Source organism: Pinus tabuliformis, chromosome 7, assembly GCF_031772625.1.
Source record: "Pinus tabuliformis cultivar Carrire ecotype Pingquan chromosome 7, CPIR1, whole genome shotgun sequence".
Lineage (NCBI taxonomy): Eukaryota > Viridiplantae > Streptophyta > Pinopsida > Pinales > Pinaceae > Pinus > Pinus tabuliformis.
Window position 1 is genome coordinate 1,496,086,191 of NC_142293.1, and position 19,830 is coordinate 1,496,106,020.

The 19,830-nt window shown below is 40.2% G+C and overlaps 1 protein-coding gene across 3 annotated transcripts in view; it reads left to right on the forward strand.

The window, feature by feature from the left end:
* Positions 1-19,830, forward strand: part of LOC149253499 (protein FIP1-like) — a 482,913-nt gene that overhangs the window by 108,653 nt on the left and 354,430 nt on the right. For all 3 annotated transcript variants that reach the window (XR_016267076.1, XM_089459927.1, XM_089459926.1), the window contains exons 5-6: positions 3,088-3,154; positions 4,049-4,127. Coding sequence is in view for 2 of the 3 variants with exons in the window: in XM_089459927.1 (XP_089316053.1) it covers positions 3,088-3,154; positions 4,049-4,127 (146 nt within the window). In the remaining variant the exon portion in view is untranslated. The remainder of the gene's footprint in view (positions 1-3,087; positions 3,155-4,048; positions 4,128-19,830) is intronic.

Below are 19,830 nucleotides of genomic sequence, written 5' to 3' on the forward strand. Positions count from 1 at the left end.
TGTATTTGATCCAACAGATCAAGCCTTGGACTTGTCCTTGATCTGGCTAATTTGGATCTCCTTTGCTGCTTCGTGCTCTTCCTCGAACTTGGCACAACTGAGTTTCTCACTCATAGCAAACCTGCAATATTACTTATGCAAATCTCTTGTTTACTTGAAAAAATCTCTCTCTCAATATCTTGTACTCCTGCATATCTTTATGCCTTGCTTGGCCCTCTGGGCCCTTCTTAGGGTCTCTCGACCCTCCATAGGCTCTCTTGCCAAGCCACAAGAATGAACCACTGACCCTTGTACTTTATATTTTTCCAAAAGGTGCAATACCACGGGTCATTAGAATACAATAGGTCTACACCATGGGTCACCAAAATACCATGGTTATATGGGTGAAAACCCCATCACTTAACTCACTTGCCCCACATGTGAGAATACTCTCGATGCCACTGAAAACATCAACACAATAGACATTAGATTCTAGATCTGTGCGACCTTGTGTTGCCTCTTGACAAACCTCTTCAAGAGCCATGAGCAAACCCCTCAGGTTTATTTCATGGCAATTCCATGTGTGTAGTTTGGTTTGTTTGTTTATGTTATCTATCTTTAGTTCATCTCTCTTTTATACACATTAATTCTCCAAATTAATCTGTGTCCACTGGATTCCCTTCATAATCTGGATCACTGTTTAAACTATTGGAATGCTCAATGTTCACCGAGTTTCCAGGACGGGGAAACACGGGAGTGGGGATACGCACAAGGGGGATGCATATAAGCAACCCCAAAATTTATGGAAATTTCGAGGAAATGGTGGGACGTCAGAGTCAAAAAATTATAAAATTATTAAAAATTTTAATATCTAAAAAATAAAAATAAAATCCCAACAATATGTCAATAACTAAGTTAGTAAATAATAAATCTTAATAATTATGAATTGTACATCTAAATATGGTCATACTATTATAAATCATAATTATCATTTGACATTTCTGCAATCATCAATGTAAAATTGTAAATCTAAAAGTAAATTACTAAATTGAATCCATCATTTGACATTATGCAATGTTCCATCTAAATTCATCATTTGGCAATGGGCATTAATATTATGCAAGGTACATCTAAATTAGATTAATCATTTGACAATTGAAATTACACAATGCATATCAAAAGTTAATTCATCATATGACAATCACATTATGCTGAAGTCTAAAATAGCCATAGAATACTAAACTACGTTGAAAGCATTGAAATACTAGTAAATTTCTCAAAAATTACTAAATAATACATCGCAGCTCCAATCTGATGGCTCCAAGTCACAAAATGAAAATTGCAACTCCAATCCGACAAGTCCAAGTTACAAAATGAAAATCGCAGCTCCAAATGTCTCAAGCCCTTGGTCGATGGTAAATCTGAATTACAACAAATTGCAGATGGAAAATGTCGAGCATCGACAGTACGAAAATTTCGAGTGGCAAGGTAAAATGTTGAGCAACAGTAGAAGGAAAATGTTAGGGGGCAAGGTAAAATTGTACGGTTAATGAGAAATCTGAATGATTATGTTTTAAAGTTTTTATTTATCCTTTTTTTTAATTATATTGAAATTTGTAATTTTTTATGTTTTTAATTGTTATTAGCAAAAAAAATTTGGGGGTACGCTTTTCTTCACCAGGAAAAAGTCCCCCCGGAGTTTCCCCAAGTTTACCCAAAAATGGTGACATGGGGAAACATTCCCCAAGAGTTTCCCTGTCTCTGGAACGTGGGGGAGCGAGGAAGTGCGTCCCCAACCCTGGGGGGCACATCCCTTTGGAGCACTGGGAATGCCACAAGAGCTTCTTCCTTCTAAAGAATTTCCTGGCAAACCACATTTGTTTAAGGTTACTTGAATTAGTTAAGGAGCCAAGATCGTTATTTTTCACTGTTATTGAATATGTCTATATGAAGAATTATGTGCAATTTTATTTTTTCTTGGCAATGTTTTTGGGACATAGCCTATGATGAGAAATTAACAGGTGCAATTCCATTTTTCTTTGTAATTTTGGATGCCTTTTGTGCTTCCATCCATGTCAATAAAATGGCAAACAGTTTATTTTTCTTCTTTTTTTTAGTTTGCATATGGAGCATTTTCTTGTATCCCATATCTTGACTTTTAATTCCTCTGTATTTCTATTTTAGATATCTTGTAGCTATTACTTGTATCTTTGGCTATTCATTTTTATGTATTATTTATTTTTTCCAAAGAAAAAATCGAACTTTTTATTAAGGCAATAAAAAGTTACAGAGTATATGCATTTAAGCATTCAGTAAACTGTATGACTTTTGTTCAAAGCATAGAGTTGTTCTGAAATGGCAAGTTTGAGTGTCCTCTTACTATACCATCTCATTTTTGCTAAAACAAGATCGCTGAATTCATTATCCCGGACCTCCTCAAAGAGGAAAACAGCCCAAAAAGGACACTGATCAGCTTTCAGTATATAAACCCCAAAAAAGATCATCATAAACTGATATCTGAAAAAACTTTGTACCAAAAGGAAGCGCTGGAGTCTGAACCATTCCCGGGCCTCCTCATAGAGGAAAACAGCCCAAACATGAGTATGGTCAGCTTTCAGTTTGACAAAAGTATATTTGCCCAAATCATTATCTGTTTTCAAAGACCAAAGTTAACATGAAAGTAAGTTTGTGTTGCTGATAAAACTAAAAACTAATAATTAAAACAGTAAGGAAAAAGCATCATAGGCCGAAGCCAAGAGACTGTTTGGCAAGATTCTCAAATTGGTGGCTGATCCGACCTCTATGCACTATTTCTATGTTACATATCTTGTAGCTATTACTTGTATCTTTGGATATTCATTTCTATGTATTATTTCTATTTTAGCCTCCTAGTTAAAGATTCTTTGTGCTTTTGTCTTTTCTCTGCCATTACATTGTAATTGTTTCCAAGCATCTCAGTCCAAATTTTTGTCCCATTTTCCTGCGTTTCTTTTTTCTTACTTCTATCTGGTTCATCTCATACCTGTAAACTATGGTATTTCTTATTTTTTCTGGTGGAGTTAGTACATTGGTTAAGGCATTTTACATCAAAGGATCGCTATGTTGTAGGGTTTTTATATTTTCAGCCAGAAATTGAAGCGAATGGTCCATCTTCCATTTGCAGCTATCTCATATGGTGAGTTTCTCTTTCTTTTCTAATTTTTCATTTTATTTGAACCATGTCAAGGCCACTGTGCAAACTTGGATTGTTACTGTCATTTTTATTTCTCTTTTATAGTTCAACAAGGTGCCAATTGTCTCCAGGAATCTGATATATTTGTTTCTGCATGATATGAAAGCATTGATTTTTTTTCATCAATGTAAACTTTTAATCATTGATCGTTAATGAGACTATAATTACTATATACTTAGTCAAAGACATAAGAGCACTTGAAGAAACATAATTCTAAACTGAAGAAAAGGAAATGAAACAAAAGAAACAGTTGCTTAATTGGGCTATAGAATACTATATTAATAATCAAAACAAGGGAGCGCTTGAGGGAACTGAGCTATTAAGTGGGGACTGGAAAGAAAAGAAAAGAAACAACTGGTCTTTCATTGCTTCTCTCCCAGCACTAGTGCAACCAATTCAGCTTTGTAATCAAAGGTTGGACCTTAAACAACAAAATAGTCTCAAATTGGCCATCTTTCATGGTCATAAATAATTCTTTATCCTTGCTTGTTCTGGATCCTTTTCTGAGGAGTCTTCATCAAAATTAAGCTTGTGGAAGCCTCTAGGGGCAGCAGGTTGATTGGTGTTATGTTCCTGGTGCAGATATTTTTGATTTCCATGCTTTAATGACATTTTGCATGACATATCCTTGATCAAACTCTATAGGTTATTTGCAATTTAGCCAATTTTTAATTGGATGCATTTGTCTATATATCACTTATATTTGTCCTGGCACCATTTTACTTGTGGCAAGAATATGCATGCAGCTTGGCGACTGTTTTAGTTCTATTAGGTTAGAAACTGTTGTTACTTGTGAATGCAGTCTCATGAAGAAATAATGTTCATGCATGTTCGCAGGAACTGCAATAATTTTGTTGATCATGGCATGGCAGCCTATATCGTGGGTTGCTGGGTTACCTGTTTCTACTTTGCTCAGGTATTTTTGGCCTTCTGGCACTTGATACAGTGATTGTAAAATCTGATTATAGCATGTTGAATATTTGTAGAGCTGTATGCATGGCATATTAATCATTGAAGTAAATATCAGTGTTGCAAAAATCACGATTTTATCGCAATAACATAAAAAAATCGCGATTTTTCATTTTCCCGATAATATCGCGCGATTAATTCATGGAAAAAATCGCGATTTTTTGGGAAAAAAATCTTGATTTTTATTTTTTTAATTTTGCCAATTTTTATGATTTTTTCCGATTTTTTCCCCCCGATTTACTCCCGATAACGATTTTCAGAATACTGGTAAATATTGTTGATTTTTGGGTAGCTTTGGGAGGTATTTCCCAGCTACAAGTCAGCTCAATTGAAAGAGGGAAAATTAAAATTGCTCAAGTCGGCCCAAAAAGTACAGGTCGGCGCAACTAAAAGACATGTCTCTTAGGAACAGTAAAAACACTATAAAAAAACATTTGACCTCGTCATTTCATCACTCATCGCGCTTTCATTCTCTCTCCTTCACACGTGGGAAGCAGTCTGACGAAGAGGCCGAATATTTCTGAGCAGTTGAGTTTTGATCAGCTTTTACATGTCTTGACCGGCGTTGACTGAGCTTTTCTAAGCAGACTTCGACCAAGTTTTCTGGGCAGTTGCAAGAGGCCAAATTTCAGCTTGTTTGACTGAGGTTGACCAAGTTTTTTGGGCAGTTGCAGGGGGTTGAATTTCGGCCATGTTTGATTGAGGTTGACTGAATTTCTGGGCAGTTGCAGAAGGCTGAATTTTGGCCTGTTAAACAGTGATTCCAGTAGGATTTCTGTGTGTAGATTCATAAATTTTCACAAAATTTCCACTGTTCTATGCTGTTACAATCACCTTAGCTGAATTCTTTTCTTCAATTAACAATCAATTTAATCTTCCAGTAACAAATAACAATTGTAGATAGCACAATAAATGCAATGTACAATAGAAGACAATCAGGAGCAATAGCAAGAGACACAAGAATTGGTCAAAGACCAGGGAAAAAAACCCACAAGAGGATAAACCCTTTCAAATTCTTCTTCTTATTAGATGGTCATAAAATGTTCAACAGAGAGATTACAATGATTCAATTCATCAACCAAGAGTCAAAGGTAACATTTTTGACTTTCCAATAAACCAATATCCAAAATCCATGAGATGAGCCCAAAAGTCAAATTTGGTCAAACTGTCAAAGTCTGCAATTCTGTCAAAGTCAACAATAGTCAAAGATGCCCTAATCAACCGTGAAGTCAGCAGTCAAACTTCTTTAAAAGAGCTCGGTCAACAGTCAAAATACTCTGCCTTTCTTGTTGGTCAAATCACAGTCAAAACAACCCCAAACAACTTGGTCAAACTCAATCAACAAAGAGAAGAATCTTGGCCTCCAAAAATTGGAATTATGTAAGTCAAAGCAAGTCAAAACTCGAAGTCAAACATGTTCAACGGTCACCCTTACAAAAAGTCAACGCAAAATTTCAGATTTGCCTCTATCCTTTCACAGGTGTGAACTCAGCTGCCCTACTTGAGGCCTGTATGATCCAATCCAAGAAGGAGAGAGAAGAAGAAGATGCTTGATGTGATGTCCAAATGAGGTTGCCTTGTCCTATATTTATATGTTTTTTTGGAGACCCAATTTTGTGTATAGGATGACCTGAACTTTTATGCACATGTGGGTTTTCTCATTAAAAATATATTTTTCCTTGACCAAATTAAATTCTTTCAAGGGAAAAGAGAGTCTTCTCTGGATGAGGAAGGTTGTCCACAGGTCTCAAAGTTTTTTCGAAGTTTCATGCCCCCAACCCCAATGAATTTTTCGCTGATATAAAAACCTTAACAGCAAATTATTTGAAACACGTTTGAGCTACCTCTATCATTAACTTTTTAGTTGATATGAGAAATAACTGCAAGCATACACACAAAAATTAACACAGTTATTTTTGGTCCAATGAACCTTGAAAAAACCACAAGGGGAAAAGCAATCTTCAAGGAGGCTATTATTGCTCTTAAGAAAATAATTACAAGGCAGAAATTTAATAGACTTATCTCTCCCTCTTGATAATGAGATAACAGTCCTTTAGCATTAAAAAAAAAAACTTAGTCCCACAATAGACAAAGTTTGGACTCAACCTCTGAGAATCACACTCAGCCTTCTCAGAAATCAACACTGTCTTTCTTGCAACGCAAATCAGGCTGCCATTGCTTTGAAACTTGGCTTTCTGAAATTTTGGCCTCTCTGCCTGGAATCTTTGCTCAAAAATTTTGATTTGTGCAACAGAGAACCACAACAAAAAACTCAGGTCTGCTTCCTTCCTGTACACAGTCTCCTCAACCATTTTCATCCTTCCTCCTTGCTCCTTAAGGATTTTCCTTATTCCTCCTTGCTCCTTAGCGATTTTCGTTCTTCCTCTTTGCTCTTTACTCACTGGCGCTCCTCCTTCTCTTCTCCTCAAATCTCATGAGGAATAATAATGCAAAAACCCTTTCCTTTTCCTCTGTCTTTTCTTGGAGAGGGAAAACCTAAATCTAATAATCAAGGGTTGATATTAAATCTCAGCCCATGAGATCAATGGTTGAGATCAAGTCCCCCACTTGATCCTCACCCTCTCTCATGTAGTTTCCCTCACTTGATCTCCTAGTCACTTTAACATGTTTTGTACCATGTGCACTTTTCTCTCTTAAAGTCACTTTTAAAATATAAAAGTCACTTTAATATTGAAAAACACTTTGTACTTTTTCTCCTAAAGTCACATTTAAAACATAAATTGACTTAACTCCATGACATTAATAAAGAACATAATGCCATATGACAAAAAAGTTATTAATGTGTCTTCCTAGGCGAAAAGGATAAATGCCTAGGAAACACTTCCTTGGTACCATTTTCTCAACACAAATTTCTCTTGGTGTGATTGCAAGAGAAATTGATTTGCACAGAGAGATCGATTTGCTAGTTAAAATCGAACTCCAGTGGGGGCCGAGTTAATTTCGAGCTAGTGCGAGTTTTCCAGGGTGAGTTGAGTTGCGAAGGCCACACGTGTGGCTAGATTTAGCGAGCCGAAGGGAGGCCAAGTTTCTCTAGGAAGACAAATTGAATTGCAGAAGTGATCAAAATATTTTTCCGAAGGTTTGCTACATTTTGGCAAACGATTTTGTAATTTTTTCCATCACATATTTGCTAAAGAATAATAAAATTCCTCATCTACAAAATTGGTTTTTCTCACACTAGGGTTTTTCCAGGGGCATTTGTCCAAAAATATCGGCGTCCATTATTTGTGTCTGTGTGCATAATTTTCTCAGTTTTTGTGGTTATTTATTGTTTTGTGAAGTTTCAATTGTGTTTTATCTAGTATTTTCCGCAAGTATTTTGTAGAAGACATAATTGATTGATAGAAGAAAAATAACCAGCTAGCTGCAATAAAAATTAAAATTTCACATGGTACCAGAGCAGATTTGAGCGCAGAAGAATGACCTGTGTAGGCACAAGAAGAGAAAAACTAGGGGTTTTTCCCACTTTGAGCTCTTTAGTTTGTTCTCTAGTTGATTTGAGTTTGGCTATATTTCTAGATTTCAAGAGATGGCCATAACAGGTTTGAGAGATCGAGACAAGTTGGATGGAGCCTCCAACTTTGGCATTTGGAAAGCCAGATTATCATTCCTATTGGATGAGTTTGGACTAAAGGAGTATGCAAAGAATGTTATTGTCATACCGAAAGATCCACAACAACTAGCCACCTACAAAAAGGAGAATGCCAAACCAAAGAGGATTATCCTTGTTGGAGTCGAGGACCATATTGTTCTGCATGTTAGAGAGCTAGACATAGCGAAGAAGATATAGGACACAATTATAAATTTGTACTAGAATCTTAAAGAAAACAGGAAGTTGATTCTCAGAGAAAAGCTAAGGACCATCAAGATCTAGAAAGGTGAAGATGTGACTTCCTACCTTACCAGAGTTCGACTTGTCAGAGATGAATTACATGCAATTGGTGATAAGTCAAGTGATGATGAGTTGGTGTGAATAACACTGAATAGGTTTTCCAAGGAGTGGAGTGTGTTCGTCCAAGTCATCAATGGGTGTGATACACTTCCAGGATGGCATCGCCTATGGAGTGACTTCACTTAGGAGGAGCTTAGGCTCAACTTGGTTAATGGTAATAGAAACGACAAGAATCTGAAGGTTGAGAAGGAGCAAAAAAATGTGGCCTTAGCAGGAAAAGGAGAGGCGAAGAAGGGGTCCAACAAGGTATATGACTCAAAAGGAAAGAAGAAGATGAAAGACCTATCAAAGGTCAAGTGCTATGGTTGTCACGAGTTTGGCCACTATGCCAACGATTGTCCTCATAGGAAGAAGAAGTGTAAGAAGCAAGTAGCAACTTCAACAGATGTAGATGAGCTCTCCAGCAGGATGGAACAAGAATTCTCATTGATTGCTTGCCTGTCTAGCTAAACTTCACAGGGCGTTTGGTATACAGATTGTGGACCATCATTCCATATGATAAGAGTTAGAGAGTACTTCTCCAACTATAAGGAGGAGGACATCAGATTCTAAATTTAGATGGGGAACAGATCCAAGTACAACCTGGTTGCAAGAGATCCTTTGGGGTGAAGGTGTTGTTGAAGCACAAGGATTGGAGGTCACCTATAGCAATTGGAGTGAGGAGTGGCCGATTGTGTGGAAATTTCTAAGTCTGACACATTAGAAATCCCTACTGCATTATTTGGTTTATTATATCCTACTTGTTCATTCCATTAACAAGTTATTTATTAATATAAATACCGAAATAAATGCAAATTCAACCTTCACACATAAATAGATCAACAACTGAAATAACTCAGACAATCACACAATGGACACCGTTATTTTTGGACATTCATCCTCGAAAAAATCCAATGCGGGAAAACCGGTGCAACAGATATGAGGGTTTTATTATTATGCAGTTTCTGAATACAACTAGGGTGCCAGAAATGGCTCACCCTTTAGAGATTTTCCTTGGCAGAAGTAACTCTCCTCGGAGATAGATATTCCGGTTGATCAACAACCGGATGATTGATCCCACAACAACTTAGACAGTTCCTTAGCTGGACAGCGAAAGCTGCTTCAAGCACCCTTCTGGAACTGCGTCACCTCCAAAGACTGCATCACCCTCTACGGCTCTGCGTATGCCTCTTAGCTCCCAGTTTGTCCCACAAAAATTCCTCAGCGCTGCCTCTTCAGCCTAGCGTCAGTGCTGCAGCTCTCTGCGCTGTTTGCGTCAGCCTCTGCTCCCTCTGCGTTAGCCTCTTGCCCCTCAATGTCACCTGCGTTGGCCTCCTCAGCCTCTGCGTCAGCCTTCTAAGGCTCTGCGCTGTCTCTTCGGCACTTTCTCTGCCTCTCTGATATGTATTCTCAGCCTTCTGCCGAACTGCCCCTCGCTGCAATAGATCACTAACTCGATTTCTCAGCAAACCCTGCCCTAGAAAATCAAATTCTTGATCAACTTTGTGTGTCTCCAACTAACCCTCAAGCTTCCTCTTATACTTTTCCTGTTGACGATTCAACGCCCGAGATTAAGTCCATAATCGACGACTAAGATTAGATTTGGCTTGATCCTCGTCATTTAGAACTTTCTCACCCATTTTATATTAATACACATTAATAGTTTAATTTTCCCAAGTTTATAATTAGGAACCCCATTAAAAATATTAATTATTTTAATATCTCTCCATCCGGGTGGAATTTCCCCAAACGATTTCTGGGTCTTGGAGATCTTATGTGCCTTAGCCTCTCCACCAATTTTCATGTCTAGATCACATCCGATGCTACCAAAAATCAATAGATTGTACAACTTGTAGATGGACACTCCTAAGGCACTAGTTGGTAGCAGCAGTTCGGGATGCCGGGGGGAGCTATGGGATAGGAAGATGGGCCATATTCATCATGGAGCACTTAGACTGCTTCGTGAAATGGTGACATGTGTTCTAGAAGTGAACACAGAGCACGATGATGTTTGCAGAGGTTGTGTGTTGGGGAAGTTTGTGAAAGCAACTTTTCCAAGAAGTGACAACATATCACCGAGGATATTTGACTCAGTGCATTTAGATATATGTGGGCCGATGTTGATGAAATCTCTCCGAGGGTATGAGTATTTTCCGATTTTTATCTATGATTTCTCCAAGAAGACCTGGATCTATTTCTTGAAGACCAAGGGTGATGTATTCAATCGCTTTCAGGAGTTTAAGGCTCTAGTGGAGAATGCGACTGGTAGAAAGATTCAGACTCTTGGGTTAGACAATGGAGGTGAGTACACGAGCAAAGAATTCTAGGAGTTTTGTCCTAGGGCAAGAATCAAGAGAGAGTGGATGGTTCCTTAAAATCTTCAGCAAAATGGGGTTGCTGAGAGGAAGAACTGCTGTATTTCAGAGGCAGCTAGAGCAATGCTATGTGACCAGGATCTCCCATGTTATCTCTGGGCAGAGACGTGCAATATGTCGGTTTATATTTAGAATAGTGTCCCACATAGAGCACTTTGCAAGATGACACCTGAGGAGGCATTCATGGGGAAGAAGCCACTTGTTAGTCACTTTAGGATATTTGGCTGCTTAGCATATTGTCACATTCTAGGAGAGACATGTTTGAAGTTGGATTGGATTGCAGAGCGACATTACTTCATTGGGTATAGCAAAACCTCTAAGGCATACAAGCTCTTTAACCTAGGGGCCAGGAGGATTATAGTCAGGTGGGATGTCAGATTCATGGAGGACAACACATATAAGAGATCTAGCGAGTTGGCGATAACTGAAGATCAAAGTGAGCAACTAGCAAAAACTCCTAGAGTTGAGTAGTAGGATCAGTGGCAACAGAGCACGAGTACAATCACTAGTATGAGCAATAGCTCAAGTGCAGGTGTTCTTGAGTGTTTGTAGAGCATGGAGCAGTAGATGAGAGAGATGCATTAGGAGGATATGGAGGTGGATATTCCTAACCCCACTATTGGCAGGAGAAACCGGGAGGTTCAACAAACACTCAGGGATGCTCAGGTGTTTGTGGGGACTCGTAGGACAAGCAGGAGAGAGCGAAGACAACCAAAAAGGTACACTCGTTACATGGATTTGGTTAGTTAGTTGGTAGATAGCGAGCCTTCCAGCTATTAGGAGGCCACACAACAACAAGTGTGGCAGGATGTTATGGTTGAGGAGTATTCTTGAATCATGTAGAATGATGTATGGGTGGTTGTATTGAGACCAATAGACAGGGTGGTGGTTGGATCATGCTAGATCTATAAGATCAAGCATGGTGCAGATGGCATCATTAAGAAATACAAAGCTAGGTTCGTGATGAAGGGGTTCTCTTAGGAGGGAATAAATTATGAGGAGACATTTGATCTTATGGCTAGGTGCACTTATATATGAGCTATGATCTCATTAGCAACAATGATGGGATGGAAGATCCATCAGATGGTTGTTAAGACGACATTTTCGAATGGTGAATTGGAGGAGGTGTACATTGAACAACCAAGGGGCTTTATGGCACACAACAGAGAGACCCACGTGTGTAGGTTGATGCGAGCTTTGTACGGGCTCAAGCAGGCTTCTAGGGCATGGTACAAGTGCATCGACAGATACTTGCAGGGCATGGGATTTATGAAGAGTGAGGCAAACGTAAACCTCTACTATGAGGTGTTTGGGGGTGATGTACTCATTTTTGTCTTATATGTGGACTATTTGTTCTTGACAGGTTCATTAGGGCTCATAGAAGAGTGCAAGAGGGATCTTGTAGCTGAGTTCGAGATGGACTTGGGGCTAATGCACTATTTTCTAGGCATGGAAGTATGGTAGACAGATGGCAAGATTATACTGTATCGAGATCCTGCGGAGATTCAGGATGGAAGATTGTAGAGCCATGTCTACTCCCATGATCACGAATTGGAGGAAGATAGATGCATCTAGGGAGAAGGATGTGGACCCCACATTGTATACTTGGTTAATAGGCTCCCTCATGTATTTGGTCAACACTAGGCCATATATATCCTATGCAATAAACTTTCTCAGTCAGTTCATGGTGGAGCCGAAGCGAGTGCATTGGATGGCGGCAAACATGTGCTGAGATATTTGCGTAACACTATCAAATATGGGATCAGATATTGTTAATTTTAGGTATGTTCTATGCTTAGAGCAATTTATTTCAATTTGCATAGTTAGCTCAATATCTTTTCTAGATTAGTAATCACATCAACATTAAAGTAAACTGCAGATAGAGCATAAACATAAATCGCAGAAGACAAGCCAAGACAAGAGGACACAAGATGTGGCGCTAGCCAGGGACAAACCCCAATGTGGGGAAACCCTTGATCAATTCTTCTTATATGTTCTTCAATAGTTCGAGAGAGGGAGAGAGAGAGAGATAGTACATTTACAACAAAATTCAACACTTTGACTTATCTAGATAAGAGCACAGATCATCTCTAAGAAGATGATACATGAGATCTGTTGAAGACATGCTGCTTCAACTGATTCTCCAAGGTGACTCCTTCACCTATCATAGTGCTGCATCTCGTCATCATGCTGCACCTCACTGTGCTGCACCCTATGTTGCACTGCTGTCACATGTGCCATTGTAGAACCATGTTGTCATACAACATGTCTCATGTGCTTGCCACAACTATCCATGTTGTCCATGCTTGCCATGCTATACATTCTTGGCATGTTGCGCCATGCTGTCCATACTTGCTATCCCATTGTGCCACTACTGCACAATGTCATCGCTGTCCCATTGTGCCACTGCCTCATCATTGTGCTATCCCATTGAACATTGTGGCACAATATCATCTGTGTCCCATCATTGTTCTGTCTTATCATACTGTTGTCCCAACATCATATATTTGTCTCATTGAACATTGCATCACTATATCATACTGTTGTCCCAACATCTTACAACTGTTCCATTGAACATTGCAGCGCTATATCAAACTGCTGTCCCAACATCTTATAGCTATATCATTGAACATTGCAGCACTATATCATACTGCTGTCCCAACATCTTACAGCTGCCCCATTGAACATTGCAACACTATATCATCTTGTTGTCCCATGCATTTTAGCAGCGCTATGTAGCCTACTGTCCCATTTACTTTGCTACACTAATTAGCAGCACCATGTAGCCCAGCTTTCCTATTTACTTTGCTGCTGTCCACAACACTGCTATTCCAATGCTGATTTTACTATCGCTTATATGGTGACTGGTTAGGGCATTTGGCAGCCCTTACACACCCAACTATCCATCCACAAACAGTAGCATATTGCTTCTATTCTCCTCGGTCTAGTTGCTTGCTTATGGTGCACTTAACCGTCTTGCCCCCATGCTATCCCTACAACCTCCACCCTGTCCCTTTGATCCTTCATGCTGTGGCTAAGGCTCCGTTGTCCACATAGCCCTTCACACTGTCTAGGACAGCCTCCACGCTGTCCCTTTGACCCTTCACATCAGCGTCCTCCTTCTTGAGCTGCCTTAGGATAGCTTTGTTAGGGCAGCCTTTAGGTCTGCGTTAATAGGGACCAGCGTATAGGTTTAGGGCTCCTCCTTGATAGCGTTGGGGCTTTTCTTCATGACTGCGTCCTCTAGATTAGGGAAGCATATTTCTTCTTGACTGCGGTTAGGGCAGCTTCTTATCCTCCAATGTCTAGGGCTTCCACTCCTAGATTTCTCTTCCACTAAAACCCAAGACAAGTGGAGAGAAATGAAGATAGAAGTGTGTGTGAGAAATGACTCTCAAGTCATCTTCTTTTATACTAAAACGTTGAGCACATGTGGGGTTTATTTGGTTGCTGGCTGACCTTGACGAATTGTCTTATAACACAAATAAATTCATAACTCCATGAATACTTATTGGAATCGAATGATCTTTAGATCAATCCTACACCTCTCGATGAGAGGGATCCAAGAAAAATATCTGATGCCATAAATAAGATGACCCACATGGAGTTTGGCCTCGGTTGCCAATTTTAACACTCCTTCTCAACTAGGGAGAACTCCATCCGCTGATCCATATGTCTGACTGTACTATCTTTGCCATCAGTGCCCTGCACTGCTCTGCCCCGTTGAACCATGAAGAAGAAGAATTGATCGAGAATGTCTCATACCATTCTCTACTGACCCGAAGTCAATTTTATTGATCCTAGATCAATATCACAAGAGAGTGTCTCAAATCACTCATACTGATCCCAGATCAGTTTCATTGATCCCAGATCAATGGAGGTCATCCTAGCATAGGGAGTACGGTAGATACAATGATGCGTCCATCAATAGTACTACTATGGTCCCTAACCCCATTTCCATGCTCATTGGCCAGGTGAGAGGTACTTCCCATGAGTCCTAGACTGCATAGGTAGGATGCCTCGACAAGAGAACCATTCATCTTGTCCCTAAGTTGCCTCAAGGTATCATAGGGGAAGGCTGAGTCATTCAGCCTATACACAACGCACCATTAGGGGAGGTTGAGTCGCCTTATGGTTGCTAGTTGCTCCAATTAGTACCCCAAGCCCGCGAAGCTCCTAGAGGTCAATGCATGCAACATGCAGGACGATAGGACCCTCATAAGAAGGTCTCTCAACGACTCCAAGTCGTTCGGGAAGTCACAAATTTGACATTTCCCCGGGGCTTAGACAAAGTGTCTGCCACCTGTACATCAGTCTCAATGCGATGGAGCCTCCTCGCTCATTGAAATCTACCATATCCTAGATAAGGTAGTATCTGATGTTTATATGTTGGAGAAATTATAGAATACGGGATTCCTCAACAATCGAATCCCCCTCTGGTTGACACAGAAGATCACGGTGGTATCCATCATGTGTACAAACAACTCATTGAAGAGCTTCCACAACCAGGCAGCTTCACACGAGGTCATACTCATAGCTATGTATTCGGTCTCACAAGTGCTTATAAAAACCGACTTCTGCTTCATGCTCATCCAAGGTATCAAAGCAGAATCCAAAGAGAACCAACACTCAGAAGTGCTCTTGCGATCCTCCACACTGCCTGCCCAGTTAGCATTCGAATAATCATGCAGCTTCATATTTCCAGCAGTGTATCTCAATCCATGAGAGATTGTGCCCTGAAGATATCTCAGACAAGTCTTGGCACCAATCCAGTGTGGCTCAACCATATATGAGCTCATCATGTTAACTGCAAATCATATGTCCAGATGGAAGTTCACCAAGAACATTAATGCGAATGAGTTTATGAAATTCAGAGGCATTTCCCAAATCTGGTCTGTCATCACTACCATATAACTTCTGAAAGTTAAGATCCTCGAGGTAGTGACGAGCTTGCAGTTTACCAATCCACATGCAGAATCCAACTCCCTCTTACTTCTGCAAATGAGAGGGTCTGCACTTGCCAGAAATAGGTCATCCTCAGAAGGTGCCGATATTAGAGGTTTATCATCCACAACCTTTGAGCAAAGGTTTGGATCGACTTCACTCCTAGTGAATCTCAGCTTCATCAGATAGCTATCAATCCTCTCATACTAAGCCCGGGGTGTTTTTGCTTCAAGCCATAGAGGGTTTTCTTCCACCTACACACATGAGATTCCCAATCATGAATCTCAAACCCCTCGAGTTGTTCCAAACCTGTGGACCTGCTACATGAGGGGAATCATCCCCTTATAAGATTTTCCTTCGGTACATCTCAGACATGTACCTTCATGCTCTTCTTGAATTTAGGCATCTGAGTCACCATCCGATTCACATCGGGTAGGGCCCCATAAGTAGACCTCCGGTGCTATAGATAAGATGTGTCAACTAACATGGTCCCCAATGGACCATCCTGCAACTTGATACAAAATGCCAACCGTGAACTCAAAAGCATCTTAGAAAATTTATTTTTAAACACATACCTTTCCATCGATGAATGCCACTCTGAGACCTTCGACTTCCATTACCGAAATGGACATCAGGTTCTTTTAGTGATCAGGTGCACAAAAGAGATTCTTGTAAATGAATCGAGTTACCCTTTTTCAATTGAGGGGTAACATTCCCTACACCCTTTCCGGGATAGGTGGCATCGACTCCAAGTATCATCCCACAATTGTTTCCATATCTGCTCATTTTGAGAGAGCACCCTGCTATCCGATGAAGTGCCTTGAAGCACTACAATCAATAAGCCAGATTCCCAAAGAATCTGAAGGAGCGGGCCAATACAAGATAACTCTTCTTTATCAACAACATTTGATTCTTCATACCTGTGGTTCCTTTCTTTCTTTTGAAGAGTCGGTCGTTTCCTTGATGACCTACATTACCTGTCATTCCTCCGATCATTGAAGATGTCCTTGGAATGATTGTTATCTTCATCAAGAGATGTATCCCTACCATTCGGACACTCCTTCGCATAATGGCCGAACTTATTACAAACAAGGCATCTGCCTTTCCTTCTGCCCTGAGATCTGGTCTTCCCAATGAAGTGATCTTTAGGTAGGCCATCAGAAGCTTCTGCTGCGCCATTTTGATAATATTCACTGCTTAGATTTCACCCTCGGTGAATTTGAAGAGGGATGAGGAATCCACTGATCCTTTTGTCCTTTCCCAACTGTCTTTGATGATTGCTCTTTCACTCTTGCTTGGGCTTTGTCTTCACCTCAGCTCTGATACCATGTTAATTTTAGGTATGTTCTATGCTTAGAGCAATTTATTTCACTTTGCACATTTAGCTTAATATCTTTTCCAGATTAGCAATCACATCAGCATTACAGTAAACTGCAGATAGAACATAAACATAAATAACAGAAGACAAGCCAAGACAAGAGGACACAAAATGTGGCGCTAGCCAAGGACAAACCCCAATGTGGGGAAACCCTTGACCAATTCTTCTTATATGTTCTTCAATAGTTCAGCAGAGAGAGAGAGTACATTTACAACAGAAGTCAACACTTTGACTTATCTAGATAAGAGCATAGATCATCTCTAAGAAGATGATACATGAGATCAGTTGAAGACATGCTGCTTCAACTGATTCTCCAAAATGACTCCTTCACCTATCATAGTGCTGCATCTTGTCATCATGCTGCACCTCACTGTGCTGCACCCTATGTTGCAATGCTGTCACATGTGCCATTGTAGAACGATGTTGTCATACAACATATCTCATGTGCTTGCCATAGCTATCCATGCTGTCCATGCTTGCCATGCTGCACCATGCTTGCCATGCTATACATGCTTGCCATGTTGCGCCATGTTGTCCATACTTGCTGTCCCATTGTGCCACTGCTGCACAATGTCATTGCTGTCCCATTGTGCCATTGCCTCATCATTGTGCTGTTCCATTGAACATTGTGGCACAATATCATCTCTGTCCCATCATTGTTCTGTCTTATCATACCGTTGTCCCAACATCTTATAGCCGTCTCATTGAACATTGCATCACTATATCATACTGCTGTCCCAACATCTTACAACTGTCCCATTGAACATTGCAACACTATATCATACTGTTGTCCCATTGAACATTGCAACACTATATCATACTGCTGTCCCATTGAACATTGCAGCACTATATCATACTGCTGTGCCAACATCTTACAGCTGTCTCATTGGACATTGCAGCACTATATCATACTGCTGTCCCAACATCTTACAGCTGTCCCATTGAACATTGCAGCACTATACCATCTTGCTGTCCCATGCATTGTAGCAGCGCTATGTAGCCTGCTGTCCCATTTACTTTCCTGCACTAATTAGCAGCACCTTGTAGCCCAGCTGTCCTATTTACTTTGCTATTGTCCACAACACTGCTGTTCCAATGCTGCCTTTACTGTCACTTATATGGTGACTGGTTAGGGCATCTGGCAGCGCTTACACACCTAACTATCAATCCACAAACAGTGGCATATTGCTTCTATTCTCCTCAGCCTGGTTTCTTGCTTATGGTGCACTTAACCATCTTGTCCCCACGCTGTCCCTTTGATCCTTCATGCTGAAGCTAAGGCTCCACTGTCCACACATCCCTTCACACTGTCTAGGGTAGCCTCCATGTTGTCCCTTTGACCCTTCACATTAGCGTCCTCCTTCTTCTTGAGCTGCCTTAGGATAGCTTTGTTAGGGCTGCCTTTAGGTCTTAGTGAGGGCTGCCTTTAGGTTTGCGTTAGGGCAGCCTTTAGGTCTGTGTTAGGGACCATTGTATAGGTTTAGAGCTCCTCCTTGATAGTGTTAGGGCTTTTCTTCATGACTGTGTCCTCTAGATTAGGGTAGCGTATTTCTTCTTGACTGCGGCTAGGGCAGCTTCTTATCCTCCAAAGTCTAGGGCTTCCACTCCTAGATTTCTTTTCCACTAAAAACCAAGACAAGTGGATAGAAATCAAGATAGAAGTGTGTGTGAGAAATGACTCTCAAGTCATCTCCTTTTATACTAAAACATTGAGCACATGTGGGGTTTATTTGGTTACTGCCCGACCTTGACGAATTGTCTTATAACACAAACAAATTCATAACTCCATGAATACTTATCGGAATTGAATGATCTTTAGATCAATCTTACACCTCTCGATGAGAGGGATCCAAGAAAAATATTAGCTGCCATAAATAAGATGACCCACATGGAGTTTGGTCTCAGTTGCCAATTTTAACAGATATGCTCGAGGTGATGGTGTTAGGTTGGTGGGCTGTCCCACTATTTACCAACCAACTATCAAAAGAATTCGGAGGAGAGGAACTAGAAAGAGCATAAACAAGAAAGTACTTAGATTGAGTTTCAACTGCATTATTATCATACCTTGTGTTCCTTGATCTCTTTTGAGGACGATGACCTTCATGGGAAGCAGGAGCTTCTCTTCTTCTTCTATTGTTAGACTTGTTGTTGTTGTAGCCACGATTGTTGTTGTTGGACCTTGGAGCACTTCCATTTTTCGGAGAGTCTTGGGCATAATGACCATGCTTGTGGCATTTGAAACATTGAACTTTTGATACGTCCCTTCTAGATCTTCTATTGGAGTTCTTGAATGCTGGAGCAGGTTTTCTTGAATTAGATGGTCCTCCTCTTTCTTTCCTCTTCTTGGCTTGGGCAAAGAATGCAGTAGGTTCTCCCTCTTCATGCTTTTGAATTCTTCCTCTAGAGATCATCTTGGACTCCTCTTGAGTGCACTTTCCTAATAGCTCATCAAATGAGGGAAACCTGTCATTGTTGCTAATGGTTGTAATAAATGTTTCCCAAATCATAGGAAGACCTCCAAGGGCAATCAACACCAACTGTATATCAAATACAATCTCACCAATAGTCAAAAGTTGATCCTTCAGTTGAGATATCCTCATGAAGTATGCTTGAATGGTCTCACCCTTGTTCATCTTGATGTCCTTGAGTTGATTCTTCAAAGCAAGAATTTGACTCAAGTTGCTGACTTCATACATCCCAATAAGCTTATCATACATTTCCTTGGACTCCTTCAATTTTGAAACATAAGTGATCAAATCATCTCTCAAAGAATCAGTAACAATTTTCTTAGCTTTGATGTCCCCTTTCTTGTACTGGGACTTGGCAGCAACAGTAACATTCTCTAGAGGCTCATGTACCTTGCCTTCAACATATTCCATAACATCATTCTCTTCCAAAGTCAAATCCACTCTAGCTCGCCAAACATCAAAGTTGGATGAGTCATTCAGCTTCTACTCAATCTTGAAGTATGGGGTAGACATCTTGACTTAGTCAAATGACC